The 14464-nt window shown below is 32.4% G+C and overlaps 2 protein-coding genes across 2 annotated transcripts; both read right to left on the bottom strand.

Annotated features, from left to right (window-relative positions):
- Nucleotides 1–2910: 2910 nt before the first annotated feature.
- On the bottom strand, nucleotides 2911–3687 carry LOC134718235 (uncharacterized). The gene has a single exon (XM_063580729.1). The coding sequence runs from the start codon at nucleotides 3685–3687 to the stop codon at nucleotides 2911–2913; it is 777 nt and encodes a 258-aa protein (XP_063436799.1).
- Nucleotides 3688–8382: 4695 nt separating this feature from the next.
- LOC134718234 (uncharacterized) lies at nucleotides 8383–9081 on the bottom strand. The gene has a single exon (XM_063580727.1). The coding sequence runs from the start codon at nucleotides 9079–9081 to the stop codon at nucleotides 8383–8385; it is 699 nt and encodes a 232-aa protein (XP_063436797.1).
- Nucleotides 9082–14464: the final 5383 nt, after the last annotated feature.

Raw genomic sequence — 14464 nt, 5'->3', positions numbered from 1 at the left:
TTCATAACCAAGAATTAGTATGTTGAGGCAAAAACTAAAATTTTGTCATAAAATCTCCGGAAATAGGAAACCCAACAATTTGTCATCTAAAAGTCTACTTGAAACACCACAACCATAACTGTATACGGAAACTGACAAAATTTTATAACCATAAATTTTTTCTAGGAAAAATATTACGATATTTAATAATTAATTTTGTGAAAAAAGGAAAACTGAAATATTGGCAAATGTTATTTTGAATATAACAAAAGGTTGTCTACGGATATTGATAACATTATCATTATTTGATTAGAATACTTAGATAATTGATCCTAATTTCTTTGTAAAAATCATCAAACACTGGAAAAATTAATGATATGTATATTATTGTTTTGTCGAAACTTGTACTACAAAGACTTTTAAAAGGTACAGGTAGTACTTATATGTCGTACAGCTGATTATTAAATGATACGAGCAAATAAGCCCTAATACTGATAAATCAGCATGTGCAATATTAAAAACGTTCCACTGTCGATATAAATCAAGATTTAATATTGCTCTTTGAACAGGGCCAATACGGAAAAAAACAGGGCCAATACAGAAAAAAGCGGGAAAAAAGCCGTATTAGCCCTAAGGCTAATACAGGACGTTCACTTCAGGTTTTCAATTTTCTTACGCCATTACTTAACTTTTGAAGTATCGTTATGCATAAAAACATTTGTATAATATTTTTTAGACTAAAGTCATAAAATAAACAGGTTAAATGATATGCAATGTTTTGTAACGTCTTAAAGTTTTGAAACGGAAAAAACAGGGCCAATACAGAAAAAAGCGGGAATAAAGCTGTATTGGCCCATGGGCTAATACGGGACGTTCACTTCCGGTTTTTAATTCTCTTATAATCATTTAATAAAAGTGTTATGAACTGGCTGTTTCTGTATTGACACTGGTATAGATTCTCGGTCAGCTGTATTGGCCCTCGACCCTACGGGTCTCGAGGCCAATACAGCAAACCTTGAATCTATACCAGTGCCAATACAGAAACAGCCAGTTAATAACACTATAGTATAGTCTAGCCTTATATTAGCCCGAATTAATTAAAAAAATAAACGGTCTGATTCAATACAAATCAATAAACGAAAACCCGATATGACAGTCAGCAGCCAATGACAACAGCTGTATTGAAAACCTCTCACTAGATGCAGACACATAAAGAACTGCCGGGGTGATATATTCGTGTGAGCGCCCAATCCTCCCTTAACCTGTAACAGTGGTGTAATATCTCACCATACAAACAAACCGTAATAAACAGATGGAAATGACAAGTTTTCTGTACATTATTTGTTTAAACTGTTTCCACATTTTTGAAAATTAATTTACGAATTAAAGTCTCATTCTAATGCAATTATATTCTTAACGAATTTCACAAACATTGCTAACTTTGAATCAATTACAAATGCATATGGTATACTGCCAAGTGTTAACATACTCATTAATTTTTGGTTTTAACGGAACCGGTCACTGTACTTCAGCTTGTAAATTGAGAAATAAGAGCGAAATAACGTTGTTTTTTTTATTTCAATTTTTATTTGTCAATACCTCTTTTTTAATCATATTAGCCGTCAAAATTTCACATATTTAAGTTGGATTTTAAAGAGAAATAACGATCAGTACTCATTGATGCTCTTGGTTTTTTATTTGAACATTATTCTTTGCTGTTCCTCACCTTGTGTTTTGATGAATTTGAGATACATACAGCATCCAGATACATTTCCCAAGGGGGAGTCGGGAATCTCTACGAAAGTTATTAAACAGATATTTTTGGGTTCGTGTAATTGCTATGTTTGGTAATTCTTCTTATTATACATACGATTTCGATAGAGGTCTTAAACCTCACCTGTTGAATCGTTAATGTTTTTTCTTTCAAAATATTAACTGTTAATTCGATTATTTATATGTTTTGTTAATATGCATTCAGAAATTTAAATGAGTATTGAAACCAACATGATAATCTGTCATTAGTTGATTTTAGGGACTCGATGACGAACTTGATTTTACCTTTAGATTTTGGACTTTCCTTTTTGAATTTTCCTCGGAGTTCAGTGTTTTTACTTTTTAGGAGTTGGGGAACCCAATGTGTTTCTACTTAATAGACATAGACTTAACCTCCTATTCTGGATGTCCGCTTAAGTTTGTTATATGCACATCTAAGAAAGTAAAATAACAAAAATACGTAGCTCCAAGAATAATGCAAATCGGAAGGTCACTTACCAAATGGCAATTTCAAAAGCTCAAGCACATTAAACAAATAAATAAAGAATAAGCCAAAGACAGATAATATAGTGTATCCGTTAATGAGACAGCTACGCAACGGCGAAAAAAAGTATCTGCATATTGGATTTAGTTCAACTTGACAATGATGCACTTAAACTATTCATAAAAACTTAACAGCAAGTTCTTTTATTTGGATTAAATGTCTCTTTGAAACTCAAGGGAAATAACAATTTGTTTAGTAAGGATAAACAGTTTAAATGGCATTTGGCGTTTTTAAATTTAGTATACCATTATAAGTAAATGTACGGTCTTCAACACAGAGCCTTGGCTCACACCGAACAACAAGCTATAAAGAGCCCAAAATTACTAGTGTAAAACAATTCAAACGGGAAAACCAACGGTTTAATCTATATAAAAAACGAGAATCGAGAAACACATATAAATGTCAAGGCTCCGTGTTGAAGACCGTACATTGACCTATAATGGTTTACTTTTAAAAATTGTGTATGAAGAGTTGTCTCATTGGTACTCACACCACATCTTTCTATATCTATGGCTAAAAATGAAAAAAACAAACAGACAAGCAATAGTACACATGACACAACATAGAAAACTAAAGAATAAGCAACAAATATGACAGTAAACGTTGTAATATTGCTATTGTAATAATTTTACAACATGTATCTTCGCTTTTTTGTTTATTCCGGGTCCTATCAAAAGATATCCTTCATTGTTTAAACTTAAACTGTAAGGAAATTCAATATCAAAGGTTCTTGTGTTTTGTAGTCCTATTAAATCTCCATGCGCACTAAGAGCATGTAAAGCGTGAATGTGACGGTCGGATATTATTGCTGTATCTTGCGATGTCACTACAATATCCATGGGATTGAAGACTGCTTCATGTATATTTAAAGTTGAGCTTCCGTTGTAAACAAATCGCTTACGACCATTTCTGTCTACGCTCACTATTCTTCCCCTTTCATTATCATTAATCCAATCAATTACGTAAATACTATTGGTTGAATCTGTTGCGATTCTTCTCGCGTAATAAAATAACTTTTCCCCTGTAGCATCCTTCTCAAATGTTGATCTATGTTTATAATCGGATCCGAAAACAGCTACTTGTCTTGTACTATAATTACGTACTGGGAACCGTGGGCCTTGTTCCTGAAGACCAAGTAAAAGTTCACCATGTTGACTTAAATGAATTGCTAAAATTAACATGGGGGACATGTTCAAAGTCGTCTTGGTTTTCATAGTAGCAGTTGACGTCGCTTTAAGTTTGGTATATGGTGGAGGACAATATAGTATTTGATCTTTAATACTGATAGCAAAATCCACACATTTAATGTCAAGTTCTTGTAATTTGTTTAATGAATCTTTCAATAATTTAGCTTTGATAAAACGATACATCTGTCCAAAAGTACTTTCCATAAAGTAAATGATATCATCAGAGCAGAAAATCAATTTATGAATTCCCGACACATCAGTTGAATATGCACTCATAACGGTAGTAAATACCTCTGAAATGTGAAGAGCCGTAAGACGCTCTAATAGGTCAATATCTACCTCGTGGACAGTGATAATGCTATGTTTTTCGGCAGTCTTAATCCGAGAATGAATGGTTTTGCATTTATCACACATCAATAAACCACAGTCAATACATTTCCATTTTATTATTTGCTGAATACTACACAGTTGACACGAAAGTTGTGTTCGTGTTTTACTTATGGATGTCGCCATATTGAAGATTTTTTTTAAAAGTGGCCACTTGCTATGGTTTTCCTTCCTTGCATAATTATGATCATTGTTAATATTGTTCGATAAATAATTGAAAACAGGATCCACACACTTATATACCACAAAAAGGAAGCTAGTAATTTGTCCAACAAATTTTTGTATCGTACTCTCATAAATTAAACTGTTCTTTTAAGCGTCAGCTTTAAACTATCCTTACCGAATCTTACTTTACCAAACAAATCAACAAAATACACAAAATAGCAATGCTGTATGCCTGTTAACCGCAGTCGCTTTCCATAAACACAGTTTACAGGTTTGGAAAATTCTCCTATTAATTAACAAGTGGACACAAAGTCGTGTTGTCTAGTGTGATCATGTGGACGCTTTTTCACATTGAAAACGGAGGTACATATGTGCTTTGGTAACCATAATGCACTGGCAATTAACGATTAGCCTTTCTCATTATTGTCATATTTTTCATTTATTTATCGTAATGGAAACAAAAACATACTGCTAATCATTCCGGGACACCTGAGTGTATCCTCTCTTTTTTAGCTGGTTCGTGTTGCTCAATGTTTAGTTTTCCTACGTAATGTTTTTTGGATCTTGTCTTCTTTTCGGCTTTTTTCCTTTTCGTTTTTTTCGACTAACAAGACTATTATATGTTTATGTCCCACGTCTCTTTTTGTACTGCTTGTTGTGTAAAAAATAATCACGAACAATGTAAAATTGTTTTTCAGATCATGAACTAGTGGTCATTTCTGTTATTTCCAACTTTTACTTATTTATAATTGATTTCAAAATGAGACACGAACATTGAAATTTGTCAAACACAGTAACATATGGCAATTAACACCTACAAGGAGTCGTTTTATAGTTTCGATGTTATACTAGCACTTCTGAACATTAGTGTGCAGAATGTCATACACGGAGTGCCATAGATAGATACATTAATATTTCGTGTCGAATCACATATTTATTTTTTGGCACAAAGTGTCACAAATCGAATGAATGATAAACTCTTTGCTTTTCATTATGTAGTGTTTCGTTTATTTTTAAACATTTGACAAACTTATCAATTGTGATAATATGGCAATAATTGAACTAGTTGAAGTTTTCTCTACAACAGAAAAAAGAAAAGGTTGTTTTTTCAAGCATATGTTAACCCTTTCCTCCATTGAAATTTTTTTTTTTGCATACTTGATTCGCATAGGATTTTTTTGATAAAATGCTGAACTTATGATTTGAAGTATTAAAGCATTGTGAAAAACAACTATTTCATCAAATAAATTTAAGTCAGATATTCCTATGATATTCCTTTTCATATTGGATACAAACTTTATTAAGTCAACTGCAGACACTTTGTAGTCGAAGTGTTTCAACTGAGGTACTACACAGGCGTCAAAAGGCGTCATTATGGAGTAAAGGGGGTGGCGTCAAAAGGCGTCATTATGGAGGAAAGGGTTTTACTAATAGTTTCTGTCATCTTCTTACGGATTTAATTTTAAGCGTCTTTTTGTGTATCAGACCACCAATTAAAAATCTAAATCTATTCAACCAAATTTTGCAATTTTCACAGCCTTCTTTATACCTTTCGAAAAGTATAAAGTCATAGAAACGAGGCATATACCGAATTGTAAAATTATCACCTTTCTAGATGTCAATTTTCAATCCATGTTCAAAATCTGTTATTGCAATATAACTATATGTGAAACATAAAAAAACATAATAATTGTAAAGGAAACTGACAAAGTTTCGAAACCAGAAATTAGGATGTTGAGTAAAAACTAAGGTTGTATCATAAAATCTCCGAAAATAAGGAAGCCGAGCAATTAGTCATATGTTATTATACTTGCAACCCCAAAAACATGACTGTATACGGAAACTGACAAAATCTCATTACCAGAAATTGGTCAGGAAACAAACTAAGATTTCATCATTAATTGTTCAAAAATAATCCTAACTTGACCTGAAACATTGTCAAATGTTATGTTTATAAATAAACAAGATTGTGTACGAAAATTGATAAAATCAAAATTAATAAGAACACTAAACCGTAAAATTTGTCAAATATTTTCCAAAATGATACTAAATAAGTTAATATATAAAATCTCACATGACAAACGATATCTATACATATCATAAAATTGAAAATGGAAATGGGGAATATGTCAAAGACACAACAACACTACAAAAGAGCAGCTAACAGCCGTAGGTCACCAATGGGTATCTAAGTTTGAAGCTTTCTTTTTGAATGTCATCCACAACTGGAAAAGTTGATGGTATGTAAATTTTGATTCTATCGAAACTTGTACTGCAAAGACTTTTAAATAGTATAGATAAAACTTAAATTTTGTGTATCTAAGTATAAATGATCTCATAGTCTGTGTATTCATATAAGAAGAATTGCTTTAATGAGTTATTTAATTGTATATTAAGTTTTGCTATAACGATTACAGCTTCGTGTTTTATTTACGGATGGCATCATAAATATCTGTACGTTATATCTAGCCTATGATAAACGCGGATTGAAAATATCCAGGTCTGATTCTTTACAAACCAAAAAACAAAAAACAATAATGTCAGTCAACAGCTAACGACAACCACTGTATACATGTGACAGACTTCTTACCTTGAACAGTCAACAGCTAACGACAACCACTGTATACATGTGACAGACTTTTTACCTTGGACAGTCAACAGCTAACGACAACCACTGTATACATGTGACAGACTTCTTACCTTGAACAGTCAACAGCTAACGACAACCACTGTATACATGTGACAGACTTCTTACCTTGAACAGTCAACAGATAACGGTAACCACTGTATACATGTGACAGACTTTTTACCTTGGACAGTCAACAGCTAACGACAACCACTGTATACATGTGACAGACTTCTTACCTTGAACAGTCAACAGATAACGACAACCACTGTATACATGTGACAGACTTTTTACCTTGGACAGTCAACAGCTAACGACAACCACTGTATACATGTGACAGACTTCTTACCTTGAACAGTCAACAGCTAACGACAACCACTGTATACATGTGACAGACTTTTTACCTTGAACAGTCAACAGATAACGGTAACCACTGTATACATGTGACAGACTTCTTACCTTGAACAGTCAACAGCTAACGACAACCACTGTATACATGTGACAGACTTCTTACCTTGAACAGTCAACAGATAACGGTAACCACTGTATACATGTGACAGACTTTTTACCTTGGACAGTCAACAGCTAACGACAACCACTGTATACATGTGACAGACTTCTTACCTTGAACAGTCAACAGATAACGGTAACCACTGTATACATGTGACAGACTTCTTACCTTGAACCGATGCTTTATTTGTCCGTCGGCTATAAAATTATATCAGCTAGTTTATATTTTGCTTGCTGTTTTGTATTATAAAACTGATTTGTATGGAACACCGAAAACGAATAAAACATTATTTTATTTCTGTATATAAGTTTTGTTATATTTGATCACAGAATTGCACAAAAAATATAGCTATTCTGTACATGTATGTATGTGTATGTGTTGTACAGACGAATATTTTTATTTGTTTTGTTAGAATCATCTACCATTAATAATAAAGTTATTTCCATCCAGTTGATTATTTTATTGACTGGCCATTTAAAATTGTAATTTCGAACAATTGTATGATACATATACCCTTACTCTATACATTTTATACCAATCATCTGGACAAAGGGAGATAAGACACATAATACTATGAGAAATATTACATCTCTATCCAGGACCATGGACTGATGACAAATTATATTTTTTTTGGTAAATTCTGTGTTTGTCATTATTACTATTGTATCAATGTCAAATAAGTCTGCGCCACATGGTTCCCAAAATAAAGAAACTGTAACTTTTTTTGTAAATAAAACCCCGCTCAATACTAATCTGCCGTATTTAGGACTATTTAAGACTACATATAAAACTGAGAATGGAAATTGGGAACCCGACAAAAGAGCTGTAAAAAGCAGTAGGGCAAATGGGACTTCCATGTAACGAGAAAATCCCGCAGGTTCACCTCAGCAGGCGCCTTAATCAAAATGTGTACTAGTTCAATAATCCACGAAAGTTGATACTAACGAAACAAATGAATCCACAGTATTTGAATTTACTTTTTTAGGTTACCCGTAATTGACCGAGGACCAGGACGTCCTACTACAGTAAGTAACCTGTCGAATAATTTTAGAACCCGGAGGCAAAAGTTGGTAATATGAAAATGGTATACTTTAGTATTGTTGTTTGTACACCTCAATGATGTCTTGTCATTAAAACACGAAGTAAAACCATTTTGTTGTTCAAAGCCAATATTTCGATAAAATAATATATCAAAATTTCCAACACGTTGTTAAACTGATAATTTTACAATATGTATCTGAGCGTCTTTGTTTATGCTGGATCCAATCAAAAGAAACCCCTCATCGTCTATACTCAAGCTGTGTGGATACAACACATTCAAGTTCCTTGTAATCTGTAGTCCTAATAATTCTCCCTTAGTATTTAGAGCATGTAAAGCATTATTTCTACAGTCTGAAATTATTGTCGTATCCCTCGATGTTACTACAATATCCTCAGGATTAAAGGGTGATTCCTGTGTGTTGAAAAATGTTGATCCGGTATAGACAAATCTTTTTCGATAATTTCTGTCTATGCTCACTATTCTTCCTCTATCATCGTCATCAAACCAGTCAACTACGTAAATGTTTTTTTCCGAATCAGTTGTGATTCTTTTAACATAATTAAATAACTTATTCCCAGCACTGTCACGCTCTAATGTTGATCTATGTTTATAATTAGTCCCGAAAACAACAACTTGTCTTGTGCTGGAATCTGTTACTGGAAACCTTTGTCCACTGTCTCGAAGACTAATTAGAAGTTCATTATGTTTACTCAAGTGAATTGCCAATATTTTGTTTGGGGAAACATCCAATACAGGCGTCGTTTTCATTGTTGTTGTTGTAATCGAAAACAGTTTGTTTCCGGGTAGCGGAGCAAATAGTATTTCATCCTTAATGCTGATAGCAAAATCGGCACACTTAATGTCCATTTTTTGTAATATTTGAAAGGAAGCTTTTAATAATTTTGCCTTTATAAAATGACACACCTGCCAGTCAACGTTATTCATGAAATAAATTATATCATCTGAGCAGCATATCAGTTTGTGGACTGCTCCTACACCAGATGTATATGTATTGAAGACGGACGAAAATACCTCGGATATGTGAAGAGTCTTTAGACGCTCTGAAAGGTCGTTACATACCTCTTGGATTTTGATAATGTTATGTGTGTCTGCAGTCTTAATCCGAGAATGAACGGCGGTTTTACAATTATCACACATCAACAATTCACATTCAGTACATTTCCATTTTATTACTCGGTGAATACTACAGAGTTGACACACGAGTGGTGTTTGTGCTTCACTATTAAATGTCGCCATATTAAAATGATGATTTCCACTTAATATCCGTTCCGAAAACAGTAACGGGTCTTGTACAAACAAAAAGTTTTTAGATATTTTTCTAAATAGACGCCGATTGCATGTTGTACTTCCTTATGAACAAGAATACATATTATCTAATTAGTCATTTCTAAATATATATTATTATATGACTTCAAATATGTATTTTCTCATGCATGAGAGTAATTGAATTCTGCCAAAACAATACCGAAACAATTATCAAGGTTAAGAAATTATATTAGAATTTGAACACCTTAGAGTAAACAATAAACCCTATGTCCTATACCCTAATAGATAAAGGAAGATGTGGTGTGAGTGCCAATGAGATAACTCTCCATCCAAATAACAATTTATAAAAGTAAACCATTATAGGTCTATGTACGGCCTTCAACACGGATCCTTTGGCTCAAACCGAACAACATGCTATAAAGGACGCCAAAACTACTAGTGTAAAACTACGTATGAATATAAATTCATCATGAATACCAGGTTAAAAAACACATTTCAACAAGGTTAACAAATAAGTCTTTATACTAGCAAGCTATGTTATAATTAGTCTCTTTTAAACAAGCTTAAAGCGTTCATGTTGAGAGTAAATTTGCGAATGTGTTGATGCGTTCATTGTTTTATTTTCAATAAACAATTAGACCATATCTTTTTCTTTTTCATTTCACATATCCGTTCTTTCATGCACGCTGGTTATTATACAATATATCCTTATTTCATGTTAAAGCAAAATTACTAATTGCAAAGGACAAAATTTTATATCATTTTTATTTGCATCAATCGTCATCACGTTTCAAGAAATTGGGACTTGAACTTCACTTTAAGAATGCAAAGATTTTGAAAATCAGTAATGCAAGATGTTATTTTAACTTCAATGATGATGGATGGCTACTAATCATAAAGTTAAATGCATATTCTGGACAAGAACATGTTAATTCAGTATAATGACCATATCAATGGTAATTCATGTCAGCTAACTACTGGACTGACTACCGACATAGATTTGATGTCAACTCAAGGACAGAAATAAAAAAGATAATTTTTTTGTTTGTTTTACATTAAAAAGGTTTTGAGCTTCTCTTGAAATCCCATTGGAATATAAGAAGAACCCAAGTAAAAAAATATATTTTCCATGGGAACAAATACTTTTAATCAGCTGTAGTGACATCATTGACATTTGGAAATGTCGGAATTTTCTTTTTCAATCATTTATGACTCTTCGACAAATAATACTCTTGTTGTCTTGTCAAACAGCAAAGTCAATTAGGAAATGGTATACTAGTAATTGTCCTGTGTGGTCATATGGCACATAATGTTGCAGCATATTTAAGCAATCCTTGCTTAAAAATGTATAGGTTAGAACTGTTCATTACAAAAATTCTTACTCAAGTTTTCTTAATTAAATACTACGCAAATATTTTAAAATAAGAAGAAATATTAGCATAATTCATATTTGCTATAATTTTACAGTAATAACTTCACAGCATATATCTTTGCGTTTTTGTTAACGTTGGATCCAATCAACAGAAATCCTTCATTATTTATACTCAAGCTATATGGATATAAAAAAATATTCAGGTTCTTTGTGATCTGTAGTCCTATTAGTTCTCCATTTACATTAAGAACATGTAAAGCATGATATTTTGTGTCTGCTATTATTACCGTACCCTGTGATGTCACTTCTATATCCCTGGGATTAAAGACTGCTTTTTTTGTATTGAAAAACTCGCATCCATTGTAAACAAATCGCTTACGGCCATTCCTGTCTATGCTCACTATTCTTCCACGCTCCTTATCATCAAAGTCTATAACGTAAATGTTATTTACTGAATCCGTTGTTATTCTCTTCGCATAATTAAATAACCTTTCACCTGTATCGTTTCGCTCAACTATTTTCTTATGTTTATAATCCGTCCCGAAAACAGCTATTTGTCTTTTACTAAAATCAGTTAGAGGGAACTTTTGGCCATTGTCTCGAAGACCTATTAATAGTTCGCCATGTTGACTCATGTGAACTGCCAATATTAACATCGGGGACATATTTAGTACAGTCTCCGTATTCATAGTAGTGGTTGACATTGCAATTAGTCTTGTTCCAGGTAGCGGAGTGAATAAAATTTCTTCTATGAGACTGATAGCAAAATCTGTACATGCAATGTCCATATTTTGTAATACTTGTAAGGAACCTTTAAATAACTTTGCTTTTACAAAATAATATACCGGCCTGTTCATGATACTCATGTAGAAAATTATGTCATCAGCGCCACAAATCAGTTTGTGGATTCCAGGCAGATTAGTTGTACATGTGTTAAAGACGGGAGAAAATACCTCTGAATTGTAAAGAGCTTTGCTTGCCTCTTGGATAGTGACGATTTTATGCTTTTTTGCAGTTTTAATCCGAGAATGAACGGTGGTTTTACAATTATCACACATCAATAATTTACATTCGGTACATTTCCATTTTATTTCAGGCTGAAGACAACATAGTTGTCACAAAAGTGGTGTTTGAGCGTTATTCATAGATTTCGCCATAATAACAAACAAAAAAATTCAAAATGGCTTCCTAATACTATACCCCTCTTTTATTTCCTTAATAACTGAAATATCTTGTCAGGTAACAGTGCAAGAAATTGTTTACACACTTATTCTAAAAATTTACAAAAACGTCAATGGATTTAAATGTAACAAGTAATTTGATTCTGACATATACTGTTTGCATCTTCGTCATATTTTTGTTCAAAGTTCACTCATGTAATTTAATCCTACATTGGAAAATACATTTAATTACATATGGTACTATTTTAAGTTTAAGTAATTAAATATTTCAATTTTAACATTATTAAAAGTCCAATTTCTCTTATTCCTGTTCTATTAAAAAAACAGCTTTACAATAATACGATAGATATTGTTGCGATGATGAATAGTATCTCGTTTTTTCCCTGTGCTTGCATTTTCTATCATGATTTTATTGATAGAAGGTTGCTGCTCACAAGGAACCAATAGTTCCAAAAATTGAAGTTGAACTCATCATCTTCGTAAATTTTCAGACGTCATCACGAGTTGGTTGACCGTTATGGAATAACCGTTTCACAAATGATATTTGATATGTTTTTTACTTCGTAACAATAAAACCCTTCCCTTCCATGACTGTGACCTACCGAATAAGACTATTTACCAGATTTGTTATCACATAAGCCACACGACGGGTGCCACATGTGGAGCAGGATCTGCTTACCCTTCCGGAGCACCGGTCCTGTGTATCAATCTACAAACAATATAAACATTGTGGGGTTCCTGTCGTTTATTCTTTAGTAATATATGCTATGACATGTGAACTACCGTTATTAGAAACATCATCAAAAGTTATTATCGATTTTTGATTGGTTTGGACGTAAGGGTAATACTTAAAAAGTTTGTCACCCGCTCAGCCATGTGATAGAGTAATACCATCGTATTAGCCAATCAAAATATGGCATTTTAACGTGAAGCATAATAAAGTATAATGTCGTATTGTAACAATGGTAACAAAAAACATCTCTACATTCAAACATTATATAAATTATTCTACGGTCCTGTGTATCAATCTACAAACAATATAAAAACACCTTTGATAGTTCGAAATCAGGTTTAAGATCTCCCAATATTATAAAGATGTTGACAAATGTCTTGTTTTAATTACATGTTCATTTTTTTTTTGTTTCATTAAGCGAATCATCATAATCTTGCTTCTACAGTGGTAAACAATATATGTCAAAAAATAAAATTCTTTAACAGAAAACAATATATCTCATCAAAATTGTGTATTTTTGTAAGGTAGATGTATACTGCTTGTATGCAGAGACTTATCTTTCATTGTACATGGTTCAATTTATTTGAAATTTTGATGACAAAAAAAACTGAACTTGATATGACTAAATTATGAATCCTAACAAAATTTTATACCATTGGCAAGTAAACTTCACACATAAATGTTAAATTAATTAATAATGATCTTGTGAGTATGATAACGCTACACTTAGTTTGAAATGACAGTCAAATCTATATGTTAATACTTTTTTCTACTCGTTGGTAATGGCGTTGAATGTTTTGTTAGTTGTGGTGCTTTCAGTTTGTACACGACAAACAATTTGTCAGTTATGTCTGATTTTTTTTTTATCTATATGGGAACCAAGGACAACAGTTCGAAAAAAACATCGTTTTAGGAAACATTAGTTTCAAAATATAAAGCAATATAAAGCAAATTAACAAAAATACGTTTCTTATTGTTCCATCATTAAATAAATTGTTGCAAATTTTATACATGTGAATATTTCTTATAATTTTTTAATCTTGGAAAAGTTGAATATAAGAAATCTCGGAAACATTGAAGATAAAAAATATATGTTCCTTTGTTTCTATATCGTGTACACATTTTATATAGATAAAAAAAAATGTAATGTTAGGAGAACCCGCAAATGGATTGTTACGTGGTAATTGATTATACAACTAGCATCTGCTTAAGAATGAACCAGGATACTAGGGACTGTTTCGCATTCTTCATATTTGGTTTGATTTGGAATGGGGAGATTGCTATGTAGTATTTAGTAGATAGTTAAATTTCTTTGTCGGTTTTTTTTTATATCCTGTTTTACTAATTTTCTTAATAATGACTTATATATGTTGTTGCCCGGAGTATGGTATTTGATTGCCTCTATCGCGTTTTGTATGAAACTTATTTTGCATCTCCCACAGATCAATTGACCTTATATAAATTTGGCTATTCAGTTTATGCTCTATGTGGTCATCTATGACAGCCATTGCAGTGTATTTACGCATGCCTGGATTCAAATGTTCAGTTTTTAATGTTTAGGATGAAGGTAAATATGAAAAAGCGCATCAGCAGCATCACATGAATAAATAATTTCTTGTTATATTACCCTATGGTTAAATGGCTTTCACGACATTTGTGTCTTTCTTTTCACTCCAA

This window comes from Mytilus trossulus, chromosome 5 (genome assembly GCF_036588685.1).
Source record: "Mytilus trossulus isolate FHL-02 chromosome 5, PNRI_Mtr1.1.1.hap1, whole genome shotgun sequence".
Lineage (NCBI taxonomy): Eukaryota > Metazoa > Mollusca > Bivalvia > Mytilida > Mytilidae > Mytilus > Mytilus trossulus.
The sequence above is the reverse complement of the archived record's forward strand: the minus strand, read 5'-3'. Positions and strand labels throughout refer to the sequence as shown.

What these genes read in the sequence shown, in the direction of transcription:
- LOC134718235 (XM_063580729.1), bottom strand. Translation starts at nt 3,687, where the DNA reads ATGGAAAGTACTTTTGGACAGATGTATCGTTTTATCAAAGCTAAATTA.
- LOC134718234 (XM_063580727.1), bottom strand. Translation starts at nt 9,081, where the DNA reads ATGGACATTAAGTGTGCCGATTTTGCTATCAGCATTAAGGATGAAATA.